This window comes from Contarinia nasturtii, unplaced genomic scaffold, assembly GCF_009176525.2.
Source record: "Contarinia nasturtii isolate CC-2019 unplaced genomic scaffold, AAFC_CNas_1.1 Cnas_scaffold_745, whole genome shotgun sequence".
NCBI lineage: Eukaryota > Metazoa > Arthropoda > Insecta > Diptera > Cecidomyiidae > Contarinia > Contarinia nasturtii.
The window spans coordinates 1,805,004-1,829,280 of record NW_022198093.1 but is presented as its reverse complement, the minus strand read 5'-3'; the positions used below and the strand labels follow the sequence as shown (position 1 = coordinate 1,829,280).

At 34.1% G+C, this 24,277-nt stretch overlaps 2 protein-coding genes and 1 long non-coding RNA gene across 8 annotated transcripts in view; 1 reads left to right on the top strand and 2 right to left on the bottom strand.

The window, feature by feature from the left end:
- Positions 1-789: 789 nt before the first annotated feature.
- Positions 790-5,325, bottom strand: LOC116341723 (luciferin 4-monooxygenase-like). Of its 2 annotated transcripts, XM_031768964.1 has the most exons (11): positions 5,267-5,325; positions 5,070-5,190; positions 4,931-5,005; positions 4,731-4,781; positions 4,139-4,162; positions 3,792-3,928; positions 3,254-3,648; positions 3,119-3,192; positions 1,831-2,196; positions 1,212-1,715; positions 790-1,132 (listed from the first exon to the last, which is right to left on the bottom strand). In XM_031768964.1, the coding sequence occupies exons 1-11, from the start codon at positions 5,306-5,308 to the stop codon at positions 993-995; spliced, it is 1,929 nt and encodes a 642-aa protein (XP_031624824.1). In that variant the 5' UTR covers positions 5,309-5,325; the 3' UTR covers positions 790-992. The 2 variants fall into 2 exon arrangements, with proteins under 2 accessions (XP_031624824.1, XP_031624825.1); XM_031768965.1 differs by lacking the exons at positions 4,731-4,781; positions 4,931-5,005; positions 5,070-5,190; positions 5,267-5,325 and adding an exon at positions 4,232-4,338 and having other exon boundaries at positions 4,139-4,163.
- Positions 5,326-9,841: 4,516 nt separating this feature from the next.
- The window catches only part of LOC116341635 (delta-sarcoglycan), a 26,074-nt gene continuing 11,638 nt past the window's right edge, over positions 9,842-24,277 (top strand). The window contains exons 1-2 of one of the 5 annotated variants that reach the window (XM_031768809.1): positions 9,842-9,916; positions 15,846-16,120. In XM_031768809.1, the coding sequence (XP_031624669.1) occupies positions 15,977-16,120 (144 nt within the window). In that variant the 5' untranslated portion in view covers positions 9,842-9,916; positions 15,846-15,976. Of the gene's footprint in view, positions 9,917-10,075; positions 10,144-10,321; positions 10,593-15,845; positions 16,121-24,277 lie in introns of those variants that run through there. The other 4 variants (XM_031768811.1, XM_031768813.1, XM_031768810.1 and 1 more) reach the window with 4 other exon arrangements.
- LOC116341636 lies at positions 23,588-24,218 on the bottom strand. The gene is made up of 3 exons (XR_004201184.1): positions 23,934-24,218; positions 23,802-23,817; positions 23,588-23,606 (listed from the first exon to the last, which is right to left on the bottom strand). It is a non-coding gene; the product is annotated as an uncharacterized LOC116341636 (long non-coding RNA).

Below are 24,277 nucleotides of genomic sequence, written 5' to 3'. Positions count from 1 at the left end.
GTACGTTGTACGTCGTACGTTGTACGTCGTACGTTGTACGTCGTACGCAAAATTTGTTAGCAAGATTGCGCTCATAGTAGAAACTTAATTCAAAATCTGACTTTACAGGATGATTGGGGGCCCCGAGGAATAGAAATCATTAGCTTTTGAGCGACTTTGGTCGATGGAAAAAGATTTCATGCCTGTAGTGATACCTATGAAAAAGAGTCCAATTTTCGTCCAAAAGTCATACTTAATGTAGACTTAAACACTCAAAAATATGTATTGGGGGTTTTTTTGGCACGAGAAAACCGAATCCGAGGTTAGTTTTGAGATACAATCAATTTTTGATACAGTTTCCTTAAAAAAATCACAAAAAAATTGCATTTTTGTATGGGAGCCATGCCTGTATGCTACTTTAATGACGTGAAACTTTGCACAGACTATTTTTTACACAAAAAAATAACATTCTGAAAGTTTGAAGAGATTTCAATCAAAATTAGGGGTACCTCCCATACAACATTTTCAGTTTTTGGCTCAAAAACGAATATTTCGCATGGGAGGTACTCTTAATTTTGGTTGAAATTTCTCCAAACCCTCCGAATGTTATTTTTTTGTGAAAAAACAACCTGTGCAAAGTTTCACACCATTAAGGTAGCATACAGACATGGCTCCCATACAAAAATCCAAATTTTTTGTGACATTAGTTATGGAAAGTGTTTCAAAAATAATTTCTATGGCAAAATTAACGTCAGACATATTTTTTTGAATGTCATTGAAAAATGATTCCATTGCTTAAAATAAGAAACGTTTGTGGTGTACTGCGGTTAAACAGTGCGGAAAAGTTCGTCTTACGTTCGTAAGACCATTTATTTTATTTTCCAATTTCATAAAAATATATTTCAACCTAGTAATGAATTACAGGAAAATTTTCTGAAGGTATTTTTTTCGAAAATATTTAACTTATTAAAGTTATAATTTAGTTTTAATACGTCGATTATCAATCCATACATTCACCAACTTCCACGCCGCTCTTTAAATAGTTGAGTAGCAATTTCTTGTGCCTTATACCGTATGACTTTATTACCATAATGAGGTATAGAAGGGACAAAATAGACTCCGCCTCTTAATTTATATTGATCTCCAAGTTTTCCTGTTTGATTACAATTTCAAAGCCATTAATAAGTTATTATAATAAAAAAAATGCGAAATTTAACAAAAATAATACTTACCAGAAATCACATTAATAATATCATCTTCCGTCAACTGACAGTTGTCGTTGGGAACAATAAGTGCAGCTGGTAGATTTCCGTATTTTGAACTTGGAATGCCAACTGCACAAGCTGCCTTCACGTCAGGTATCGAAGTTAGAATATCATCAATTATAGTTGGTGATATCAATTGATTTGCATATGTGAAACATTCTTTTTTACGTCCAACAATATACAAATTACCATTATCATCGAAATAACCAACATCACCGGTTATATAGAAGCCATATCGATCGAGTGCTACTCGGTTCATTTCTTCATCATCGTAGCCAAGAAATGGGTAATTCGATTTCACATATAGCTCTCCAAATGTATTCGGACCACATTGATTCCCATTTAAATCAATTATTTTTACTTTCATTCCATTAAGAAGTTGGCCCACCGTATCCAATCCAGACGGTATTGGATAGTCAAATGACACCAATCCACCCATTTCACTCATTGCATATGCAACATGAACCATACCTAAGGGGAGAATCACAAAAGAAAAGAATAGAATTAATTTAAAGTAATCGACAAATAATCGAAAAACAATCAATAATAATTAGCAATTTTTAAGTGATTTGCCCCTTAACCATACCATTGGGAAGATGTTTATTCAATTTTTGTTGAAGATGAAATGGTACTTTGGAACCACCAGTTAACACAATTTGCAGACTGGATACATCACTTTGGTCAAAATGTTCGAGTTTTGTCATCAAAATTACTTGCTGTATTGCAATCGGTAAAAATGTTACACGATATTTTTCGATCAAACGTAATTGCAATTCGGGTGTCCATGATTCAGATGTTTGAATTCTAGTTGCTCCATTTATTGTTGACGATAACAAAATCAAATAGTAACTCAGCATACTAGGTAAACTAAAAGATAAAAGTACATCGTCCGTTTTTATTATATCATATGGATTTAATCCATCAAGTATTGCGGCATGTGACAGAGTGACACCTGTAAGAAAAAATGGTAAACATTGGGTGAACATTTCTTACTATACTAAGATTTCTATAGAAATCGTAATTCAGCGACTTTAAATTATATGCATGTAGGTAACAATTCTGGTACGTAAGGCTCAAACGATAATCAATATCTAGTGTAACATAAGGCTGCCAGATTTTACTTTTCCACACACCCACTGTGTCACCCCAAAATCACCCCAAAATTTTACAATCGTCAAAAATCATTTTTCTATGCATTTTGAGTTTAGAGAATCACAGAGCAACCGTTTTTTGGCCATGTTAATGGAGATGTGGTACACTGTACCGTGTACCCTGTACGCAAAAAATTTGTTAACACGATAACTCTTCTTAGAGAAAAGCAAATCCAAATCTGACTTTACAGGGTGATTGGGGGTCGCGAGGAATAGGCTGGTATCGTTTTTGAGTGATATTCGTTCATCGGTGTATTCATGGTGTACACATAAGGGGTCTGGTGTCTGGTCTTTCCCCAGAGACGTAAATCAAAGTTTGAAATGTATATTTGGGGGTTTTTTGGCACGAGAAAAACGAATCTGACATAAGTTTTGAGATTCAATCAATATTTGACATAGTTTCTTTGAAAAAATCACAAAAAGTTGAATTTTTGTATGGGAGCCATGCCTGCATGTTACCGTAATGACGTGAAACTTTGCACAAGCTATTTTTTCATCAAGAAAATCATTTCTGAAGGTTTGAAGAAATTCCAATCAAAATTATGGGTACCTCGATTTAACTAAAAAGGGATTCGATGTTTTTGAGATGTCGTAAATTTTGACCCATTGCAATACTTTCTCTTTACACACTAGGTGTGTGCGGAAAAGTAAAATCCGGGCATCCGGACCGGAAACTATTACATAGTGTGTAATGTGCAGTTTTAATAAAAGATTTCATATTACCTTTAGATGTTCCAGTTGATCCAGTTGTTCTACAGATCAACAAAGGATGCGTTGAGCCATCTATTTCTTCAGGCCTACAAAAAATACACATTACATTCTATTCTTTCTAATATTTACTTACTAATTCTAACTTACTTAAAGTTTTTTTCATTGCCAGTTCTTTTAAATAGATTTTGCACTGAATGATTATTATTGCCATTATCAATCGTAAATATTACTGGAGTGTATTTTAACGCCGACACACATTTAATTAAGACTTTATAGTATTGAATATCGCAAAATATTACTGGTGGTTTGGTCATATTAAATGTCTCAATAATATGATCCTTATCAAATGGCTCATGAACGCCATTTATTGGAGAACCAATTGCCATTGCTGCAAATACAATTGGTGCAATATTTTCCGAAGTTTTACTTATAAAACCAAAAATTTGTTGGGCAAATCCCAACGACTGAAGATTTTGTGCAGCACGAATTGCTTTTTTTCGGATGTCCATGAATGTTAATCGTTCACCGTTGTCGTCGTTTATCTGATGTGATAGATAAGAATGAATTTTCAAACAATTTTGTATGTACTTAAATGAAAGCTTAAAGCTTACTTAAAGCTCATCACCATTTATTCTAATACGTTCATTTGAAAAAAAATTGTATTTTTATCTGGATTTTAACTCACCTGAGCAATTCGATCTCCGTGCGTTTTTAATGCACATAAAATTACATGACCTGCTGATTTTGTACCGAATTTTGATGGATTTTGAGGACCACTCCATAGCATTGTTGATGTTGAATATGTTGTACCAATCGGAATTGCTGTTAAATAATACACAAAAAATCGTAAATCATTAAAAGACTATCGTTTATTATATGTTATGGCTTAATTTGAACATTTAATGAATTTAAAATCAGAATTTTTTATCGAATATCGGGATATTTTTAGCTTCAGATGCTAGGGACTGACAATGTGACCAATGTCCAAACCTATTTCTTACATTAGGAAAATAAAATCTGTTATTTTCTTACCTTGTCGCTCTTCAACTCTTCCGACCTATTATCAGTGATAAAAGTATATTACATTAATTTTGAAAAAAAAAAAAAAATTAAATTGATACTTACTAAATTCAACACGTAAAATATTAAATATTATTTTATCGTTCATAGAAAAAAAAAAAATAGAAATTGATTATTCAAATCTTTTGGTTTTCACTTTGAAAATGAAGTGAAGAAGATAATAGCTAATGATGAAATTCAAAACAATTCAACGACGTTCACTTTTTTACAAAATTGAATTTTCTGCTTAAATTTAAGAAAAATTGGCAGAAATGAAGCAGATTTGAAAGTTTTTGAGTATACATGCCGAATCAATAATTATTATAAAAATTGGTCAGCTTAAGAATGGCATGTAAAGGTAAATGTAAAGTTTACTTTGGTTTAGTGCGTGAGAATCGAGCAAATTGAGTATTTTTCTCTTAAAATTAAAAAAAATGTCAAAACTAGATCCACCTTTACATGTCAGTATGAATAGTATGAAAAATTGAACAAAAATCAATAAAATCACTCAAAAATCACTAAAAAAATCTGAAATGTATTTAAAAAGATATAAAAAATATTAAACCCATGTTAGTTGTATCATGACTATATCCATATCCGTCATGTCCCAATTCGCCTATATAGAGCAAAATGAAAGTCAAAGGAAAACTAATAATTTAGAGCTTTATCGTTAAAAAAGTGAAAATTTTAAAATTGAAAATCTTAAAATTAAAGACTTGAATTAAGTAAAAAAATCGTATTTCTTCTTTTTTTTGTATTGCTTACTTGACGATGATCCCGATGAAGTACCGATATTAATACGGCTCATACCGTCGGCAAGTGATGAAATATCTGCATTGCCTGAAAAATTAGACATACTTTTTATTTTGCAAATATATTTCTTTTTGTTTCATAGAATACTTACTATAGCCATGATTGCGCCCAAAACTGCCTGTTGTTTCTGGAACATTATTATCGCCGCGTCTACGGCCAGTTCTAATTGGCCGAGGCCCATTACCCTCTGCTATACTCACCACCAATAAGATCTATCCACATTCAACAATAAAATATATAGAGAATAAACATATATTTCTTCTTATTCTACCACACACTATTCATTACCAGTGACAAAGCCAGCCCAAAAAATTTTGATGAAAATGTCATCTTTATCACTAACGAGTTAATACGTTACTGAATCTAACTTTTGAAAGAGTCAAGTATTTATACTGTTTTTTACTGCATTCTTTGGGAAAAAACAACATCTGTCTCTGAAAATGTGTTTTTCTTTCTAGAACACGTCAACGTATTTTATTAAAGCAATGGTCTAACGCGTTTTCACGGGCACATTCACACTAGACCAATTTTTTTTTTGGCTGAATGCAATACTTCCAGTGGCTAAGTAGCACAAATGTAGTCAGAATGCTTTCAATAAACATAAAAGTGGTTCAAAGAATCATAATTTATTGAATTCGAGTCTTAGAATTGGCAGCGAAATGAACTGTTACTCCTTTGGCTTGCATTTTGCGAACATTTTCCGATCCTACGTTCATTTCTTGTAATTTCCTGTGAAAAATTTGTCAAAATAGTACCGAATGCACTTGTTTTATTATTCGCAGGTGATCTAAAATTGATCCGAACCATACAATCGCCTATAGTTGCCATCATTTTTCAGAATGATATTAATCAGTTGAGTGAATGGTGTACTGAAAATAGTCTCCATTTGAACTTGAAGAAATGTTTCGTTATGACATACTTAAAAGGCGGAAACATAGTCAACTATGATTATGCGATCAACAACGGCCAACATACATTTGAACGGATCAACTTACACAAGGATCTGGGAGTTGTATTTGACACGAAGCTTACATTTGTCAATCACATCGACGCGATTACAGCCAGTGCACGTGGAGCAATGGGATTTATCAAACGAGATGAGAATTTTATTTTGCCACCGTATCAGTTTAGATGATGTTTCAATATTCAACCGCTTTGGAGACGGCGTATAAATGCCTCTGTATTTTTAATTTATGATCTCCTTTTGGGTAAAATAGTGTCTAGCTCACTTAGAGATAGAATTGTATATACCAGAGGTCGCAACGGGCTGAAAAAACCGGCCCGACCGAATTTTCTTCATGCTTGCCCGACCCGAGCCCGACCGAAATGAAAAAAATCGTCCGAAATCCGAAATTTCCCGAACTCGGGCATTCGGTATTGTGTATAATTTTCTTAGTTGAATAATAAATTTATTTATAATTGAAAAAAAAAAAAATCAAAATGTCTTTAAAAACATATTGTTCAACAAAGATAATGAAACATTCGATCTCCCTCATGGTATGGCCACCCCCTATTTTCACATACTTATTTTTTCGCCACTTTATATCGATCTGTACTAAGGGAATTTAAAACTTTTATTAACACTTCGATACCTTTACTGGTTAGAATATGATATATAATTTATATGAAATTCAAATCGATCGTTAGCTACTGGTTTTTTATTACTCTACTAAGAGCATTTGTATGCAAATATCTATTTTGATTGTTCAATAAATTGAAATATTATAATGATATAAAGAAGAAATAATATTTAATGTAGCTTATCCCATAAGAAATTCAAAACACCAACCCAAATGAAACTAACACACACACCAATACACTCAAACAGTAACTAAGAAATGTGGATTATATACGACCAATGCCTGTCGTTGTCACCATTATCACTTCTTCGCCAATGAATGTCATGCGGTCGTTTCATGCACTTACACAGAAGGAGCGAGTAAGAGCAAAAGAGAGCTATACCACTATTGCCATACCACCTTGTACGAACTTCTGTATTTCCAATGCAGTCATGATTAATTAAACTTGTTGGCCCGAGCATATTCAAATTTATGAGGCGGCTGTGATAAAAAAAAAACTTTTATAGAAATGACCTCAGAGCTAGGGGAAATGATCTATTCGCGAATGATGAAATTCGCGAAAATTTATTAGTTGTATGATAAAGTCGTCATTTTAGTAAAATAATTCAAAAAATTCGCATACAATTCGCAAGCTATTCGCAAAAAGTTATCACAATCAAACTATATAATATACGCTTTCAAACGAACCAAGTGAATAGCGGCGACGCAAGAAAACGAAGTGAGTGAATAGCGGCAACGGATAACATTTTTTCTTTCGTTCGTTGTCGCTATTCACTCATTTCGTTTTCGTGCGTCGCCGCTATTCACTTGGCTCGTTTACAAGCGTTCACAATTTGATACATAAAAAACATACAAATTTTGCGAATTGTCTCACGTTCATAGCGTTTTGTTTGCGAATTGTTTTTTAAATCACAACTTTACTGGCCCATCGCTTACAAATCATTTCGCATAAAATTCGTAAAATATCGAATAATTCGCTATTTTCTGATCGAGATCCAATCCCCTAGCCTTAGAGCATGCTTGCATTTGCATATTAACTATATGGATCAGTATCAAATTCATCTAAAAATTCGTGTCACTCAAACTAAAAAGTCAAATTTCATCTACACGACGCTCAAAACCTGAATAAAACACATAAAGTTCATGACGTCATTTTTGGATGAACTTTTTTAAATCTGCCAATCGGTAACATGTTTTAAATTAGTAAGAATCAGGTCTTTTAATGTCATTAAAATGAGATTTGGTATAAATATCACGTTCGGTACCCATGTCATTTCATTTCTTAAGTAAAAGTGATCGATTTCGTTGCAAAATGTTTACATTCAAATTATTATTATCTATTTTTGTTACAGTTTTAAGTATTTGTTTTGCATCGGCAGCTGGTTAGTGTGTTTTTTTCCCTCAAAAATAAAATCTCCAATATTTGGTTAAAAGAAATTATTGTTTCAGTGAAACCGATGTTATCAACCGAATTACAGCCTCCGTTACAATCTAGTGACGTCAATTCATCCATGCCGCTTAGCAAAAATGTTAAATTGAATGGAAAATTTTAAAAAACAACATCACACTCATCATTTGTCGTCGCTTCGGTTTTTCAAGCAAACAATTTAAAAAATTTCGAGAAGAAAACAATGGAACACGTATTCAGAATTTAAATTGGTTGTGCTGTTTTGCAAACATTTTCTTATGTAAATAATATTCAACAGAAAAATAAAATTCCCAATGGAAGTTTTTCATGTTTGAACAATTGGTTCTATTTAAAAAAACACTGTTTTTCACTTTGATGAATTTGAAGTAAGTCTTCTCTTTTCGATGAAATTTTTAACAATTTACCTTGATTTGAGTGAAACTAAAATCAAAAAAATAGTTGGATAGCCTTTAGGCAGGGTGTATAAACTATTGTCTAAAATATATAATTAAAAAAAATGATTCTATTTATGAATTAAAATATATTCAACAGGGTTCAGGCTTTCATTTGCCGGTCATTTGACAAGTGAAAATAAAGCGGATGTTTAATTATAAACGCAAATGTACGCGAAAACAGAAATTGTTTCTCTCTTCGTTTATAGCAATTTTATAGCATTTTTTGAGTAAACTATGCAATTTTTTGAATTTCGATTATTTTTTTAAGGAATTTTAAACCAAAATAATCACAGAAAAATAGTTCTCATGTCAAATAAAATTAATGCATTAGAGGGTTAATATAATTTAAATGCTGTAATTAATTCGAGGAAGAAACATAATTTCCTAATATATAATCAAGAGATTTGAGTAAATGGATAAAATCGTATTAAATACACTTTGAAAGACTTTGCACCTTCATGAATTTAATAGACAAAGTATCACATCCTTCAGCAATCAAAAAGTCTCATATGTTTTTTTTTCAGCGTGAAAATGAATGTATAGCTTAATGAAATACACGGTTATAATAATGATGGTATGTATTAGTCGGGTGTCGATTCAATGACAATGCGTCATACATGCTCATAAATAGTCGTAATTCACCAATAAAATGCGATGGTGTAACACAAAATCAGCCGTGCACTCTCTCTCTCACACACACACGCATATGTCTTCATACACATGGATTAGAATCCATCAACAGTGGTGTATAACCACCGAGTTCGCGACTTATGCTACTGCGAAAATGTTATTTCATTATAAGAAAACAGAAACACCCATATTTTCCACGATTTTCTCTATTTCTTATTTCCATTTGTTGTGTCGTATTTGTTTTTCACATGCGCAAATAAGGTCAAAGCAGCATAGGGCCACAGTAAAAAGAAGTAAAATGCTTTCCTCTCTCTCTCGCTCCCCGTATCGCTGAGCGACAACAAAAATAAAATGTCAAGACTATATCAGTGGCAAACACAATATCCATATGAAAAAGTGCTCTGGTTCGGTTCAGCACGGGAGATGTGATAGCCCTCTGAGTGTGTATAAGACGAAAGCATCGATTCGTGTGGCAAATCTAATCAAAATTGGTAAACTCAACTCAATGACACACACATACGGATTGGGGATGAGTGTATCAACGATAAAGACAACAGTATAGCTGGAGAAAATGTTAAATCCACGTGGCATGAGCGAAAAATATTGAGTCTTTTACTCAAATCGTACCGCTCACATCGTGGAACATATTTATTTCAACCAACTGGTGTTGGAGAAATGTGGATTCGATGCATCCACTTTTCTGCAGCACGGAAATTCATTTGGTTCGTCACAAGCACTCGAATGAAATGTATTTGGTATCGGTTCGAAATGTTCAAAATCAGTGCGATTCAACGAGTACAGCAGAACGGTCGCTGATTCGATTTCTCGCTGATGATTTTAATTCAAAAGGGTGTCTAAATCAAAAGTAAACCATCAAAAATCATAAAATATATATTTTAAAGAAAAACAAAAACCAAATCATTTAATTTGCTTGTAAAACAAATCTTCGATAATTATATCGAAAGTCAACAACAACTAAAAGATGAAAAAAGAACGAAGATAAAAAGCAGTTATACAAATGGAAATTAACATTAAACTGAATAAAATATACTGATTAATTTGGATTAATTTGGCGTATCATATAACTCATTTGTAATATAACAAATAACGATTTTAAACATTTTGACATTAACAAAACCATTCTCTCCGCGAATCGTTTATTTATTTAAAGTCAACAATCATTTTGTGTTAAACAAACGGATAATTTCATTTCAAAATTCGAAAGAGAAACAGCTGCAAAACTGTTTTGTATTTTATACTGTTTTCTCTGTTTTATTGGCTGTTTAGAAATTTATCATACTACGCTAGATACATGTAGTAAAATATATTGAATATAATTTTGATTGAATTTGATATCCCGTCGATTTTCATGATTATCCCATAAAATTGTCTATCCAAAAAATATTTGTCGCGAAAAAACAGTTTAACAAATTGATTTATCATCCAGTCAGATAGAGAGAAAGAGAGAGAGAGAGGGAGAAAGAGAGAGGCTGAATGTAATATTTATTTATAACTTATTGGCTCCACATAATTAAATCAGTGTAAGTTGGTGTTCATTGGACATTGATGATGACGTGAAAACAATATTTAACCGATTCAATTTTTTTTCTTGCGCTCGTTTGGTTTCTGTTCACTGAACGAGAAGTGTAAATGCGGAAAATATATGCATTTTTTTCAGTTGGTCTTTGTTGTTGTCACCGTGGTTGAAATGTGCATCCCATATAATTGATTTATTGTTTATTTTCCGTCAAAATACCGTTAATATTGCATTCGTATTTCTGATGACATGTAAAAATAATTGCAATGAACAAGTACATAAAACATAATTCATCTCATTTTGACTTTGTTGTAATATTGAATGACGGCATTCGCATCAATATGGATTGAATGTTCATTCGAATTGCTGCGATTCAAAATGATAAAATTCTTCATTTTTTGACGCATCTTGAGGTAATGTCATTCATATTTGTTGTTAAATTCAAAAAATGTGTTTTCAACGACAGCTCACACAAACGATACTTCTGGAATACACGAATCTCTCTTTTAGCCAGTGAATATCACGATACTATTGATAGTACGATATGAATATTGAACTATTGGTACATTTGAACCGCCTAGAATAAATCAGCATTACTAGATAAATGTCTTCAAATGCGTTATAGAAAAAAGTACGTCAGCAATAGTGTCAAAAACTGTATGTGACGCGTTATATAAAAAAGTTCGCCAACAAAAGCGTGACATCGTCCATATATTTTATAACGCTTTTGCTGACTGACTTTTTTCAGTAACGCATTTGAAGACATTTATCTAGTAATGCTGATTTATTTTAAGGGATTCATTTCAATTTTGTGACAACGACAACATGTATTTTGAACGTGGAACCGCATATGTTGGACATCTAAAGTACCAAAATAGAACTCCATCAAAAGTACACTATATCGTACTATCAATAGTATTAGGTATCACACTATATCAATAGTATGGTTCTAATCTGTGCTTTTTGCATTCAAATGTTCAATAATCAAATCCAAATTTTTTGGAATTTAATATAGGGAAAAAAGCACGACTATTCAAAGTGAAATAATAAAATTGGTTTTCATCAGTCGTCCAGTTTATTTGTGGGCCGATTGTTATTAATTTGAATTTCACCCCAACCGATGTTTGTGCACAATGTAAAAGCCAAACTTTAGTTTGAATTCGTGGTTTGGTTTTTGTAAAATGAGCGTGGTAAACCAAATGCGTATGTTTAAAATTACAATAATTTTTCGGTTTTTTGAAAAACATTTGGACACTTGTACACATTTGTTGCAATAATTTCCAATTGAGATCACACTGTTTCGCGGGCTCTCTCTCTCTCTCTCTCTTTTTCGGTCACGATGTGTATGTGCGAAATTTGTTTTGCACAAAAATCGTACATGTTTCAAAATTAAATAGTACGTGTGTATGTGTGGTGCACGTTTTTCCGTCCGTGTGTGTTTTGTTTGTGAAAATATGATTCAAATGTATGTGCGCATATTTTCGGTAAATCGATAAGCGATAAAATTGCACAAAGTGTGAGAACCGGAGGTTTGTTTGGTTAATACATGTAGTTGCAATTTCGCTTCGCCATTTTTGAAGCAAGTTTTAAGCTTTTCAACTAATGCCATTGAGCCAAAAACTTCAAATCCCCGATCATTGAGCCATTTTAATACATTTCTACCTATCTGTGATGCTGAATAAAAAAAAACACAACAAGTAACAACATATTGATTTTATCCATTTTTTATTTAGACTTTATTCATTGGTCGCTTTTTATGTTGGTTTACATTTGCCAACAAATAAATATTTACTCGCGAACAAAGAAGAGCCATAAGCGTGCACAGAGACGCGATGCGAAAAAAAATCGTTTACAAATTTATAGTTTTCACTCGTTGCATCGATAAAATGCAACGGATGACAAATTTTACCAATGCATGCCCATTCACCAGTTTTCAGCAATAAAAACGGCACATAAAATATAGTCGCCGTTTTTTCTCACCTTCACACAAATGTATGTGTGTATACCTCAACAGTACAGGTGTTTAGCAAACTTGAAATAAAAAGGAAGCTGAACAAACAAACAAAAAATAAATACACAACATGCACTAAAAATTAAATACACACACACAAATCAGACTGGACACACGAACCGAACCTCGTTACAAACGAGAAAGAAAAGCAATAAATGACAAGTACATGATGTACGCGCCGATTCTCGGTTTTGAAATTGCAACCATGAAAAATACCAAACTACACAACCGTTGTGGTGGCCAAATATATGAAAAATGGTGAATCGGAAACAGTTTTCTGATTACGGAATGGACATTTTTATATTATTACATTGGCAAGAGTTAAAAAAAAATAGCGAAACAAAAAGAAGAAAGAACGTAGTTTGGCCGAACTTTCAATGGGGGCGAACACATTTACTTGAGTTTTGCATTTTCTGGTGCACCAAGTGAGCATATTTTCTAGATTTATTTAATTTGAATGGTTTAATCTGTGTTGCAATGCTATTGATGTTGTTGCTTTTTATTCACACTCGTTTTATTGACGTTTATCAGGCGCGTGTTCGTTTGGTTATTATGTTTCCGTATGTTTTTGTGATTTTTATTAGATTTTGTGCCAGCTGAAGAGGTAAATAAATCAAATGGTTTGTGTTGCGTGCGCTTCTGTTACAGTAAACAATGTTCTCTTTGGATTTTTGTAATATAGACCATACATGCATATGTATAGCCCTGGGCAACTACCAGTTCACAACCGGTCAACATCGAAACGTTTGCTTTTCATCGCTGCAATTCCAACATTTTCCGCGTGTAATTTGAAGCGATTTTCTTTTTCGCTCGTTTTTTTTTTCTTCGAAAAATAGCGGGATTTTTGCTTGTCTACTACTATTTTCGAACATTTTTTTTTGTTCGCTGTGGCCGTCGACACAACGATGATATTCGACATTTCGTTACGTTGTCTATTGGTTGATTTAAATTTGAAATATGCATTTTTCAATTTATTTATCGACAACGCTCTCATTCCCGTTCGCATTCTCGTTCTCACCCACACATGTTCTATCTTATTTGAACCATGAGTATCAATGAATCGCACGTTTGTTTGTACTTTTTATGTGTGCATGTATGCAAATTCACTTGAATCAATACAGATTACGATGGACAATCACGATCCAATGTACTTTTCAATTGATCGTTTTTCATTTTCGGCTGGACTCTTCCTCGTTGCTTACTCCTCTGTTCAGATTTTCTGGGGCATCTGGCTGCCAAACTCTCAACCCATTCAAACGTATTCTCACATTTTAATCGCTATCGAATGTAACAGCAACAACAACAACAACAAAAAATGCCGAACAAATACAGCCCATTATTGCTGTGGCATCTTTACGAACGAGAGAAAGAGATAGGCAGAAATTTTGTATATGTGTTTTGAGTGTATGTTTTTTGTTTGCCATCGTACAAACGCTTCGCAGTGATTTAATTAAATTAAAACTGAAATGATTTTTATAGCCTTCCATTCTATCTCTGGCCATTGACTATATTTAGATTTAGATGCTGTGAATTGTGTTACCCGCTTTCCACTTTGACACTTGCAAATGCAATTGGGAATTTTTTGTTGAACAAAAAAAGAAGAAAAAAATGTTTGAAAGAGAGATAGAGTTGAGGCAATTTATGGGGAAAATTTTCCTTTTTATTCGAAATGGTCAGCTTTTTGTATGCAAATCGAGCACAATCGAATTACGTTCCGATTGAAATTCGTAGCGTATAGTTAAAGTTCGGAAGTGCTGCTTGCACAATAACTACGGTTATTGACAATCGGTTGTGGGGAAAAACGAGGACGATATCATATAAGACGGAAAGAGAGAGAGAGAATGAGAGCGAACAAGTGAGAAAGAGAAGAGAAAGCATTTGTACGTGTGTGTGTTTCACAGCAAATTCGATTTAATTGCTCAATTAGCGGTCGCTTGTTAAGGCAAATTCAATCTATATTGTGAACAGTGTCTCGTGTTCACCACTCGGTTGGCCAGTTTATAGTGAACATTTAGCCATCCGTGCCGCGCACTCTTCTCGATAAATTCTTACATTGGATTTTACCAAACCACAAATTAGTGCTTTTTATGCAAATATTTCACTGTTAATTGCCCACAACCACACGGAGATTGTTTGTCCCGTCAAGTTATAAACTCACTCCAGTATATGTTTCGCTTTCAAAAGACACTGCAATAAAAAAAATGAAATATGTCGGTTAATTTTCAATAACTATAATTTAAATAATGAATTGAATGTCACCGATTTTAATTGCTCTATTTATGACGCTGGTTTGCGTCTCGAGTATTCTATAATTGGTGTAAGTCGATAAAAATAATATGGTAGGTGCGTGATAAATGTAAATGACAAGTGAAAATGACGCTACAAATGTTCAACAATTTCCGAAAGCAATTTTTGAATTTTATTGAACGACAACGAACCAAACCAACTAGGGGGAGCTTTCTTTAACAAGTGCCAGCAACAATGTTATTTTCAAACTTGAACTAGAATTTTATTTAGTTGTTGTTCGTTCCTATTTGGAATTTAATTTTTCTTGGAACACACAAAGTCCCGACGAGTCGTTATTTTCAGTGTTTTTCAGTGCATATCGAAGATGTGCGCTACTTAATATTTTGGCTCGAATAAATTAGACTGAACGAGGCAAATTTATTAGAATCATTAAAAAATAGAATGCAAATGGAGACGACGATGCTGGTGTGTGTGTGTGTGTTGGTGTTCAATGTTAAGGAAAGAAGAAGAATCTGGTGGAAGCAATTTAAAGCGATTAACATTGAATTGTACTTATGTGTTTCGACTTAAATTGCCAAAATACACTCTTTGAGGAAAATGGAACGAGCACACGATAGCCAAAGAATGAAAAGAAAAACGCACACAACAAAACCAGCCATTTTGACCGACAATGAGTCTTTCGGTGGTTTGTTGAAAAACTATCCTTGGCAGAGAAACAATTTACACACTACAAGGGCACATTTCAATATTTCACTTGTATATTGCAGCACTTAAATAACCTTTTGAAAGTTTTTCGAACAAAACCCGAAATGCAACACCAACAACAACCATGCGTTATTTCGGTTTGCGAATTTTGTTTTGTGCCACCAGTAATGAAGTAGAAAATAAACTAAATATAACCGGAGTAACCGACTTTAGTCGATTTGATGAATTTTTGAAATGAAATCGGATTTCGGTGTTAGTTTTCGTAAATGTCAAACTTAATTTAAACATTTTAAGTTTATTGCAGGACTTGCATAAAATATTTGAAGTGAATTATAGCAAATTAAATTCCAAGTGTCATTGATTAGAAAAAGTGTTGTTTTTTTAATGTTAAAAAGAAGTGAAATTGAATATGAAATGAATTAAAAATGAAACATGCATTTCAATCGTCGATTTTGTGCAATGAAAGTGAGTTTCCAACATATCCGGGCGGTACATCGGGCCGATCAACAGCAAAACGTAATTTGAATTGGTCATTTGTTGATGGTAGCACACTGACAAATCCAATAAATGTAAGTACGATAAAAATGCCGTCTATTTATTGCCCCTCTTCGCCGTTATTTGTTGAGTTTGACTTTTCGATTGAATTGAGGCTAATCGTTTCGATTTCGGTATGTAGTTAATGGGCCGCAGCATATCAGATAAACACGATATACATTTAAAATAGACTCCATCATTACCCATTGCTAATTTTATTGATGTTTACTTGTAATAATATTTCCGTTTCAACAGCAGTAACCGTCGGCTCAGTTGTGCGAAAATGAGTATGAGTTTGCCGCCTCTTTAAAGCCGTCACTTTTCTGTCGTTTCTAATTCCATAAATAAAATGAAACAAAACAGTCCGAGTGCGCATTCATTTTCGTTCAATTCAAATAAATGTCAATATTTATCATGCTATTCGACAACACCACTGCTTCATAGCTGCTGTACATTTTTCATTTCGATTCTTTTTGCTCCAACATTTATATACAATTTTCTTCATTCGATATCGGGTACTACAAATGCGAATCGGTGTGTTTCACAGAAATCCCAATGTGTTTCTACTTATTTTTTTTTTTCGTTCGCTCTTTTGAATCCCACGTTTTATTTCCACCATCTATTTTGCTATGTGTTATCTTGATCTTAATTTGTTTTTCGCGCATTATTACAATTCGTTTGGGTCGCTTTCGATGTTTCGCGTATATAAATATTTCATTGCAGTCACACATTCAGCAGAAGGGGCAATAATTGGACTGTTGAACAGAAGGGTTATGTGTTTATCGTTTCCGACGAGCCATCGCGCGCCTCGAATTCATTGCCACTTTGCTGCTCGGTTGTTGATTTTTTTTTTTCACTTCATTTTCGTTCACGTGAAGGCAATTTCTTTGCTGTGCTTTTAGATTTCACTCATGCCATCGTCGTTTGTTTAGTGGTGGTCGTATGCTCAACGTGAAATGAAATTTAAGCAATGCCGTGCGGTAATGTTTCCGCTTGCTTCTTTCTCGCAGTCTCGCACACACCAAAATGAACATCGTTTTGATCGATCCAGATTTCATACTCGCCATTCAAAAGGCGAACGAGAAAAATAACTGAAGAACTTTCACATGGTGTATTATTTCACGCGTTTGTTTCCTCGCCAATGGGAAAAATGTGGCCAAAAGGTGCAAAAAGTGGAATTAAAAGAATTTCACCCTCTCGGCATTAAAAAAAATAACACAATAAAACAAACGAGGTGCACACACAGTGTGCAGCACACTTTTCAAAATATAGTAATTCATTTGTTTTGTCTGGCTTGAATGCTTTTGAACATTTTGTGTTTGTGTTTTGCTGAAGAAAAAAAAATACAAAAATTCACTTGAAGTGTAGAATAATAGTTTTCGTTCTTATTTAATAGAACACTTGGCTTAAATGCTGACATTTATTTCTTACGTAATTAAAAGTTCCTTCATCAATTCAAAGCAACGCATATATGCAAACGCAGTACCGGCACAAAAGTTTTATTATTCTTCGTAACGGAGAAGGGAAACCTGAGTATGTTCATTTTTTTTTTGTGTTTGAATATGCAAAAAATCGCATTCAGCACTAGTTTTATACACTCTTTCTTCGTGAAGATGTTTGATATTGTTGAAAGTATTTTTGCACACGCATTTAAACGCAAACTTTTAATTAATTATACTTTGCGATAAATACGCGATGTGCCCGAGGTGGGAAAGAGAACGAATATTTGCAAAATACAGTTTTTCACGCCATTTTGGCGCAACCAGAAAAAAGGTACAAAGTAGTATTTAAAAATGCATTTACAATTTACACAGTGTCAGAGATAAACGCTAATTATTCGATTATAGTGTCGGTATAATGCCATAAATATACACGCGCCACATTTTTCAAAGAGAGAAAAAATTGCACGAACGAAGCACAAAAGTGAGGAATATAAATTTTCTATTATAGCCTTTGAACTCGCTTGACATTTTTTTAACACATTTTTGCCATTATCAGTGACCGAGAAAAAAAATTACGCGTGCGACCGAGAAAAAAAATATGGAGTACAATCCAAATAAAACTATATAAACATGATGGAAACTTTTGAGTTTACAGACTAGCAGAAAACTTTGGAGTAGGTGAAGGGAAGGACATGTGTTTCGTGTCAACGGTCAGTAAGAAAATTCCAATTTCCGTAATAAATACGAAATGCTGATACATTGATCACACTCAACATATCTAAATGAGCGTCACACTTGATATTTTTCGATTTATTGTTGGATGCTGAAGCACAGGAAAGTAAAAAAGATCTTCGAAGAGAGAACGGGTGAGAGAGGTGGAAGAAAAGTGACAAAGAGACACTCTCTGAGAGGGTGGGAGAGAGAAAAAGGAAGATAGTTAGAGATGGTGAAGTGGGAGAGAGATAGGATTGAGTGTCCCGAATGAACCGAGACCAAGCTAAAGATATGGAAAAGTGGCCACTAAGCATCCATATATGGCTTTCACCCTCCTTTGACTTTCCTTACCGATATATTCCCTCATATATCCATAAATCGGAAAGCCAATGACATATTCAAAATGTGCATTCTCGCACTCACACAACGTGGTGGCATTCCCGTCCACTAAGTATATCTCTATCTTTATGCATCACGATAACATTTGAAATGAAAATCTGTGCTGTGACATAAATTTTGTGTCGAGCGTCCGTAACAAACTGACTACAAGAAAATTCCGTATGTTTTGTGTGTGTGTGTGTGCGATCCGTGCCTCTCTGTCTCATTCTCTTGTTCGCTCAATGTGAGTGAATGAACGTTATTCACCGTGTTTGAGGAAATTTCAAATAATTCAGAATACTTTCCTGTTTGGCCATGGATGCCATTGCAATTGCATAAGATGCATTGCGAAAACAATAACAAACTTCATTGCTGGAGACGATTCACACTAAAGAGACTACAATTTATTCGGGGAATAAATGAGAATGTGTTCGCCTTTATTTTCAGCTTTTTAGCCAAAGCGCACTAACTTTAAAACTGACACATCAACTATTCTGCATATAAGCAAAATAGATGCGGCAGATAAATTATACGGGGGCTACTGGTTTGTGTGCCGGTACACAAGCGGCGAACGAACAAAAGACGAAGATACACACTCACTCTCAATTCCAAATATCTGGAGAATGTGAAGGCGAAAAATTGCGAAGAGAGATGCGGAGAGAGGGCAGGGAGAATTGAGTGAGAGAGCTCGGGAAATAGAGAAAATTCACACAGTTGTATTTGGTGGTATGATATGAGGATGCTATTGTCGCAATTCGCCATAATTTTAACATAAAATATACGACTCATGCATGATGGTGCACATGCATCGTGCAGTCAAGGAAGTGGCATTTTGCATGTGACTCGTCTTTGTCTTGTTTGCATCGTCTCAACGGCCGCTAACGATATATATATACGAGAATGTCTCTTGGCAATGCTAAGCTCAGCGCATATCCATATGCCACACTGTTGTTATGTGGTAAATTGTTGCATGCCTAATTTTCCTACCTCTCTCTCTCTCTCTCTCTCTCTCCCTCTCTTGCGACGTATAAAAAGTCGGAATTGGAGTGAAATTGTTAGTTTTCATATGAAATGTTCTTAGGCTTTATCATATGGTTTGCAGCAGATAATTTATATATATCAAATACTAAATATCGTTGCATATTGTAAACGATTTTAATGGGATCATTTCACTATATGGGCCAGTAGAGTTGTTAATTAAAATGTGGTCTAAGCCTGCAGTCTCTATATGCACTCTGAAAATTAAAAAGTCGTGGGATGTGACCTTCGTATTTTCATATTTTCGCATTGACCGTTTGATAAAAAGACACATTTACAAAACACACATTCCGGTAGCATCAGATCGGTGTCGGTTGCATCAAGGCAGAAAATGTTGTTGAAAAGTTCAATTAAAACAGTGAAAACCGCCGGAACAAAGTGCTCGACATCATTTAAATGGAGAAAGGCAAAAAAAATCCGAATTCGTTGTGAGCACTGTGGCGAAAAAGACGGAATTAACCACCATAAAGGCGATATTTCGTTGAGAAAAATGGTAAAAACCCATTTGCTTATGCATTTTGTATGGAAAATCGGCAAAAAGATTGACTGCATTAGCATTACAAACGCTTTGGCTCTTTCTCTGTCTTCGCTTTCTCTCTTTTTGCACAAATAAATCATGAATACCGCCATGGAAGTGGAGTCGTTTTTCTTGTGTGGCTGCCGTTATTGTTGCTTCCATTCAGGAACAAAAAGAACCATAATAAACAAAGAACAAACGACACCAGGTACAAAGGTGTTCTCTATCAAAGCGAACTCCATACACAGTTCTTCATGGCTCACTGCTGCGAGAGAAAGAAAAAAAACGAATATTCTCCTCTCACCGTTGACGACTATTAAATTCATATTAGTCGTTGACAAAAGAAGAAACCATACGCCCATTTCTCTGTTTCTCCTGCCGTCTTTCTCTTTTTCCTTCTCTCTCTCTCTCGCTACCTCTTTCTTTCTCGCTACGACTTTCGATTGCATTACAAATTGCACAGAGGCAGCAATTTATTCTTTTTTTTGCAGCACCGGCTCGAAACCAACTGGTTTGCATCTCTCATTGTTATGCTTTTTTTAATCTAACACTTTGACGTTCATAAACGCCTGAATGTATGTGTATTTTTGTTAGGCTTTTCATTCAATCGACATGAATAGCGTACACGACAGAGCAAAAATGAATGTGCAAATGAACATTCAAATGAATATAAACATCAAGAAATACTCATTTAATCGCATCGACGGAGCCTTGTTTTCTTTTCATCCATTGTCTCTGTCATTCGACATATTTGTAATTTTCGGTTACACACTGTGACAAATCAAAGAAAACAAATAATACGTAAAAAAAAGCGAATTGTTTTTTCAAAATAAAAATGAAATACGTACCATTATCACAGGTCACCATGGCCTGGAAATGCCTATGTAATTTACATATAAACGAGTGAGACTCAAACATGTTCTTCTTTATACATCAAATATACCAGTGGCGCCACCAATTTTACATATAAGCGCATACAAAATTTTCAATATGGCTGCGCCCATGAGAGAGAAAATTTCGTCTCATTCATTTCCGCCCCATGCAGGTCACCAAGTGTGAATGGATGTTATTCTTGTTGTGTATGGTCCGAATAATGTAGAATTTCGACTGTGAACTTTTCCACCCGTAATGAGTATATCTCTCTTTTAATGAAATGCTCCGTGCATTGGTCCAACTTGAGTTTGGAATGTATGGAATTTACCAACAATGCGGTACCCGACTATTTCGTTGTTGTTTTTCCATTCCACTCGCATTTCATATTTTCCATCGAATAATAAAAGCAATCTTGACGGAAACAGATTTTACCGTTTTGCAAAAAACAGCAGAACAACAGCAGCGTCACACTCACATTCGACGACAGTCAAAAATTTAAATTCATTCCAGAAGACAAATTAATTTCATTGCAAATGAACTTCAACACAATCCAGCCCATATGTGTATGTTAATCATTTAGTCACAAAATGAATCGGGATGATGTAAAAACATGAAATGCATTTCCATAGATTAGGGCACCAAATGGATTCACTTGATATGTTTAGAGAAATGGAGATACAGAGGGAGAGAGAGAGAGAGAAAGATCGCGAGATGGCAAGAGTGTCGTGCATATCGTTTACATTGCAAAATACTCGAGATAATGCTAATTTTTTTTTGGTAAACAAGCATTGCTTGTTTGTGTCAGCGTACGACAGCCAAAAAAATAAAAACAACGGCACAGACAACAAAATCGTGTTGATAATGCACCAGCTGTTTTCCCGTTTTAAATTATGTATTCCACATTCGCTGAAAATTCCACTTAAGTGAATACATGTAGTTACAACATGTTTCGAATTTCGAGAGAGTTTGGCTGCAGAAAAATGTGCACGAAGTGGGAAAAGGGATATAGAGAGCACAGAGGTGGCCAAATGACATATCATGGATTAGAAGATTTTGGTTTACCTCGCAACAACAAATAATTTGGTCTTCTGAATCCAAAATCTTGGTGTCTCATGTATCTATGCAATGCTACATTGACCTAAGACTATTGAATCTTCGTTACATTTCGGTTCGGATTTTTTTTTTCGCATTGCAAAAACTGCATTGGTTAAATTCTAACATTTAACGATATCGCTTTTTATGCTGTGAACGTACACAAGGTTCGGGCAGCAAATAGAAGGGAGTGCGATTTCGTAAATTACGCTTATTTTAACACAAAGTATAATTTGTTTTACCGGGAAATTTAAATAAGAATACAAACGGAAAATGAGCAAATATAATTCAATGTTGCTGTATTCTCACACACACACTCTCTCTCTCTCTCTCTCTCGTTCTAAAACATAAACACGGTTTATCGTCGGATCTCCTCCATTCGCCGTTTTTTTTTCTTTTGCGCTAGCTTGCTTCGTGTATGACATTTAGATAGTCGGTTACACAAAATTAAAAAAGCAAAAAAAAAGAGTCTTCTTCTATAGTAAAAATATTTAAAACGAAATCATGCATTGGAGTAACAACTGCTCCACACCAAAAGTATTCGTAAATAATATCATGTTTATAATTTTGCGTTTTGCGCAATTTTTTGTTGTTGTTGTTGGTCTCTATTACTATCATTTTCATTACGCTGTATCCTCTGTGGCAGCTAGTTTGTTATTATTACTCCAATTTTCAGTGCTGTATGCTACTTATTATCAGTTCGAGTTGAACATTTTTCGGTGAATGCGAGAAAGAAAGCACACAAACGTAATATCCAAGTATGCGAGGCGGCGCACTGAATGGAATGTGTTGTCGTTAAAAATGAGGGTGAAATGAAAAGTGGCATGCAAACACCGAGACATTTTCTCGAGAGCCGTGTACACCACATCGTTTTTCGGTCGGAACAGCAGTGAAACGAAAACATAATGAAAGTTATGATTTGCTTAGCACGCACGTATTGTTGTTAATGTTTGCTTCAAAAATCGCGACTATTAAAAGGAATTTTACAACTGACGCAAAAAGTGTTATCGAAAGACCAAAGATTGCTGCGTCAGTTTAACCGCAAAACTTCAGATAAACCAGAGAAATATCCCACCGAATCACATCAGTCCGATTTGGTCGCCTTTTTGGTGCCACAATTTATGTGGACATCTTCACCCGAAAAATGGATGACGAACAATTCGATTTCTATCTCGATTACTGCAGCCCAGCATTTCGCATAAAATTTCTACACGAATTCAAAATGTATGTGTAATTTTTTCGCATGTGCTTGTGGATGAGAGAGCAAGAAAATTAACTTTTTGGAAGGGCCGATTTACATTGTTGCGCTAGTTTTCCAAGAAATACTTTTGGCTGCATCGAATACTCCTCAAATATCCAACATTGAAGTGAATCTGCAAAGTTTTCAAAACATGAAGTTTATGCAAGGGGGGTTGACGTATATGAGATTGGAGACTTTTTTTTGCGAATCTCGCTAATGAGCGCCATCTGATTTTAGTGTGAATTAGATGCAAAAATCAAATTTATTTCAATAATTTGGAATGTATTTGAATGTTATAGTTTCAACACAAAAATTGTATTAAAAATCATTCAAGTAAATCAAATTGAAATTAAATCAATTAAAAATCATTGTACACACACATAAAGCATATAAAATAATACAACTAAATTATAAATACTCACACCATTCTATGGGAACCTAACAAAATCGTATTATTTCAAATTAGAATTATTTTTATTTCATATAAATGATTCTATTTATTTTTTCAAATTCATTCTATTAGAATTATAAATAAATAAATTTCTATTTATTACAGAAAATAATGATTCATTATTAATGAAACAGAAAAAATTCTCCACAATGTGAAAATACGAAGTTACGTATATATTATGACAGCTGTGGTTACGTATACGTCGACATTAATAATCTGTCAAAACCGTAAACACATTATTTTCATAACGCAATTTTGCGATAGTTCCTATTAGTTGAAAAAAATTAAATTTTTGTGTGCAAACTGTAAGTTATTTTGTGATTTTATTGTGTTTAGATTGAATACGATTTCATAAATTTTTGAAAAGTGATTTTACAGTAACAAGAAATGTAAAGCAGAAAGAAAAAAACCAATAAATGAGTTTAGAACGTTTAGAATCATATGCAC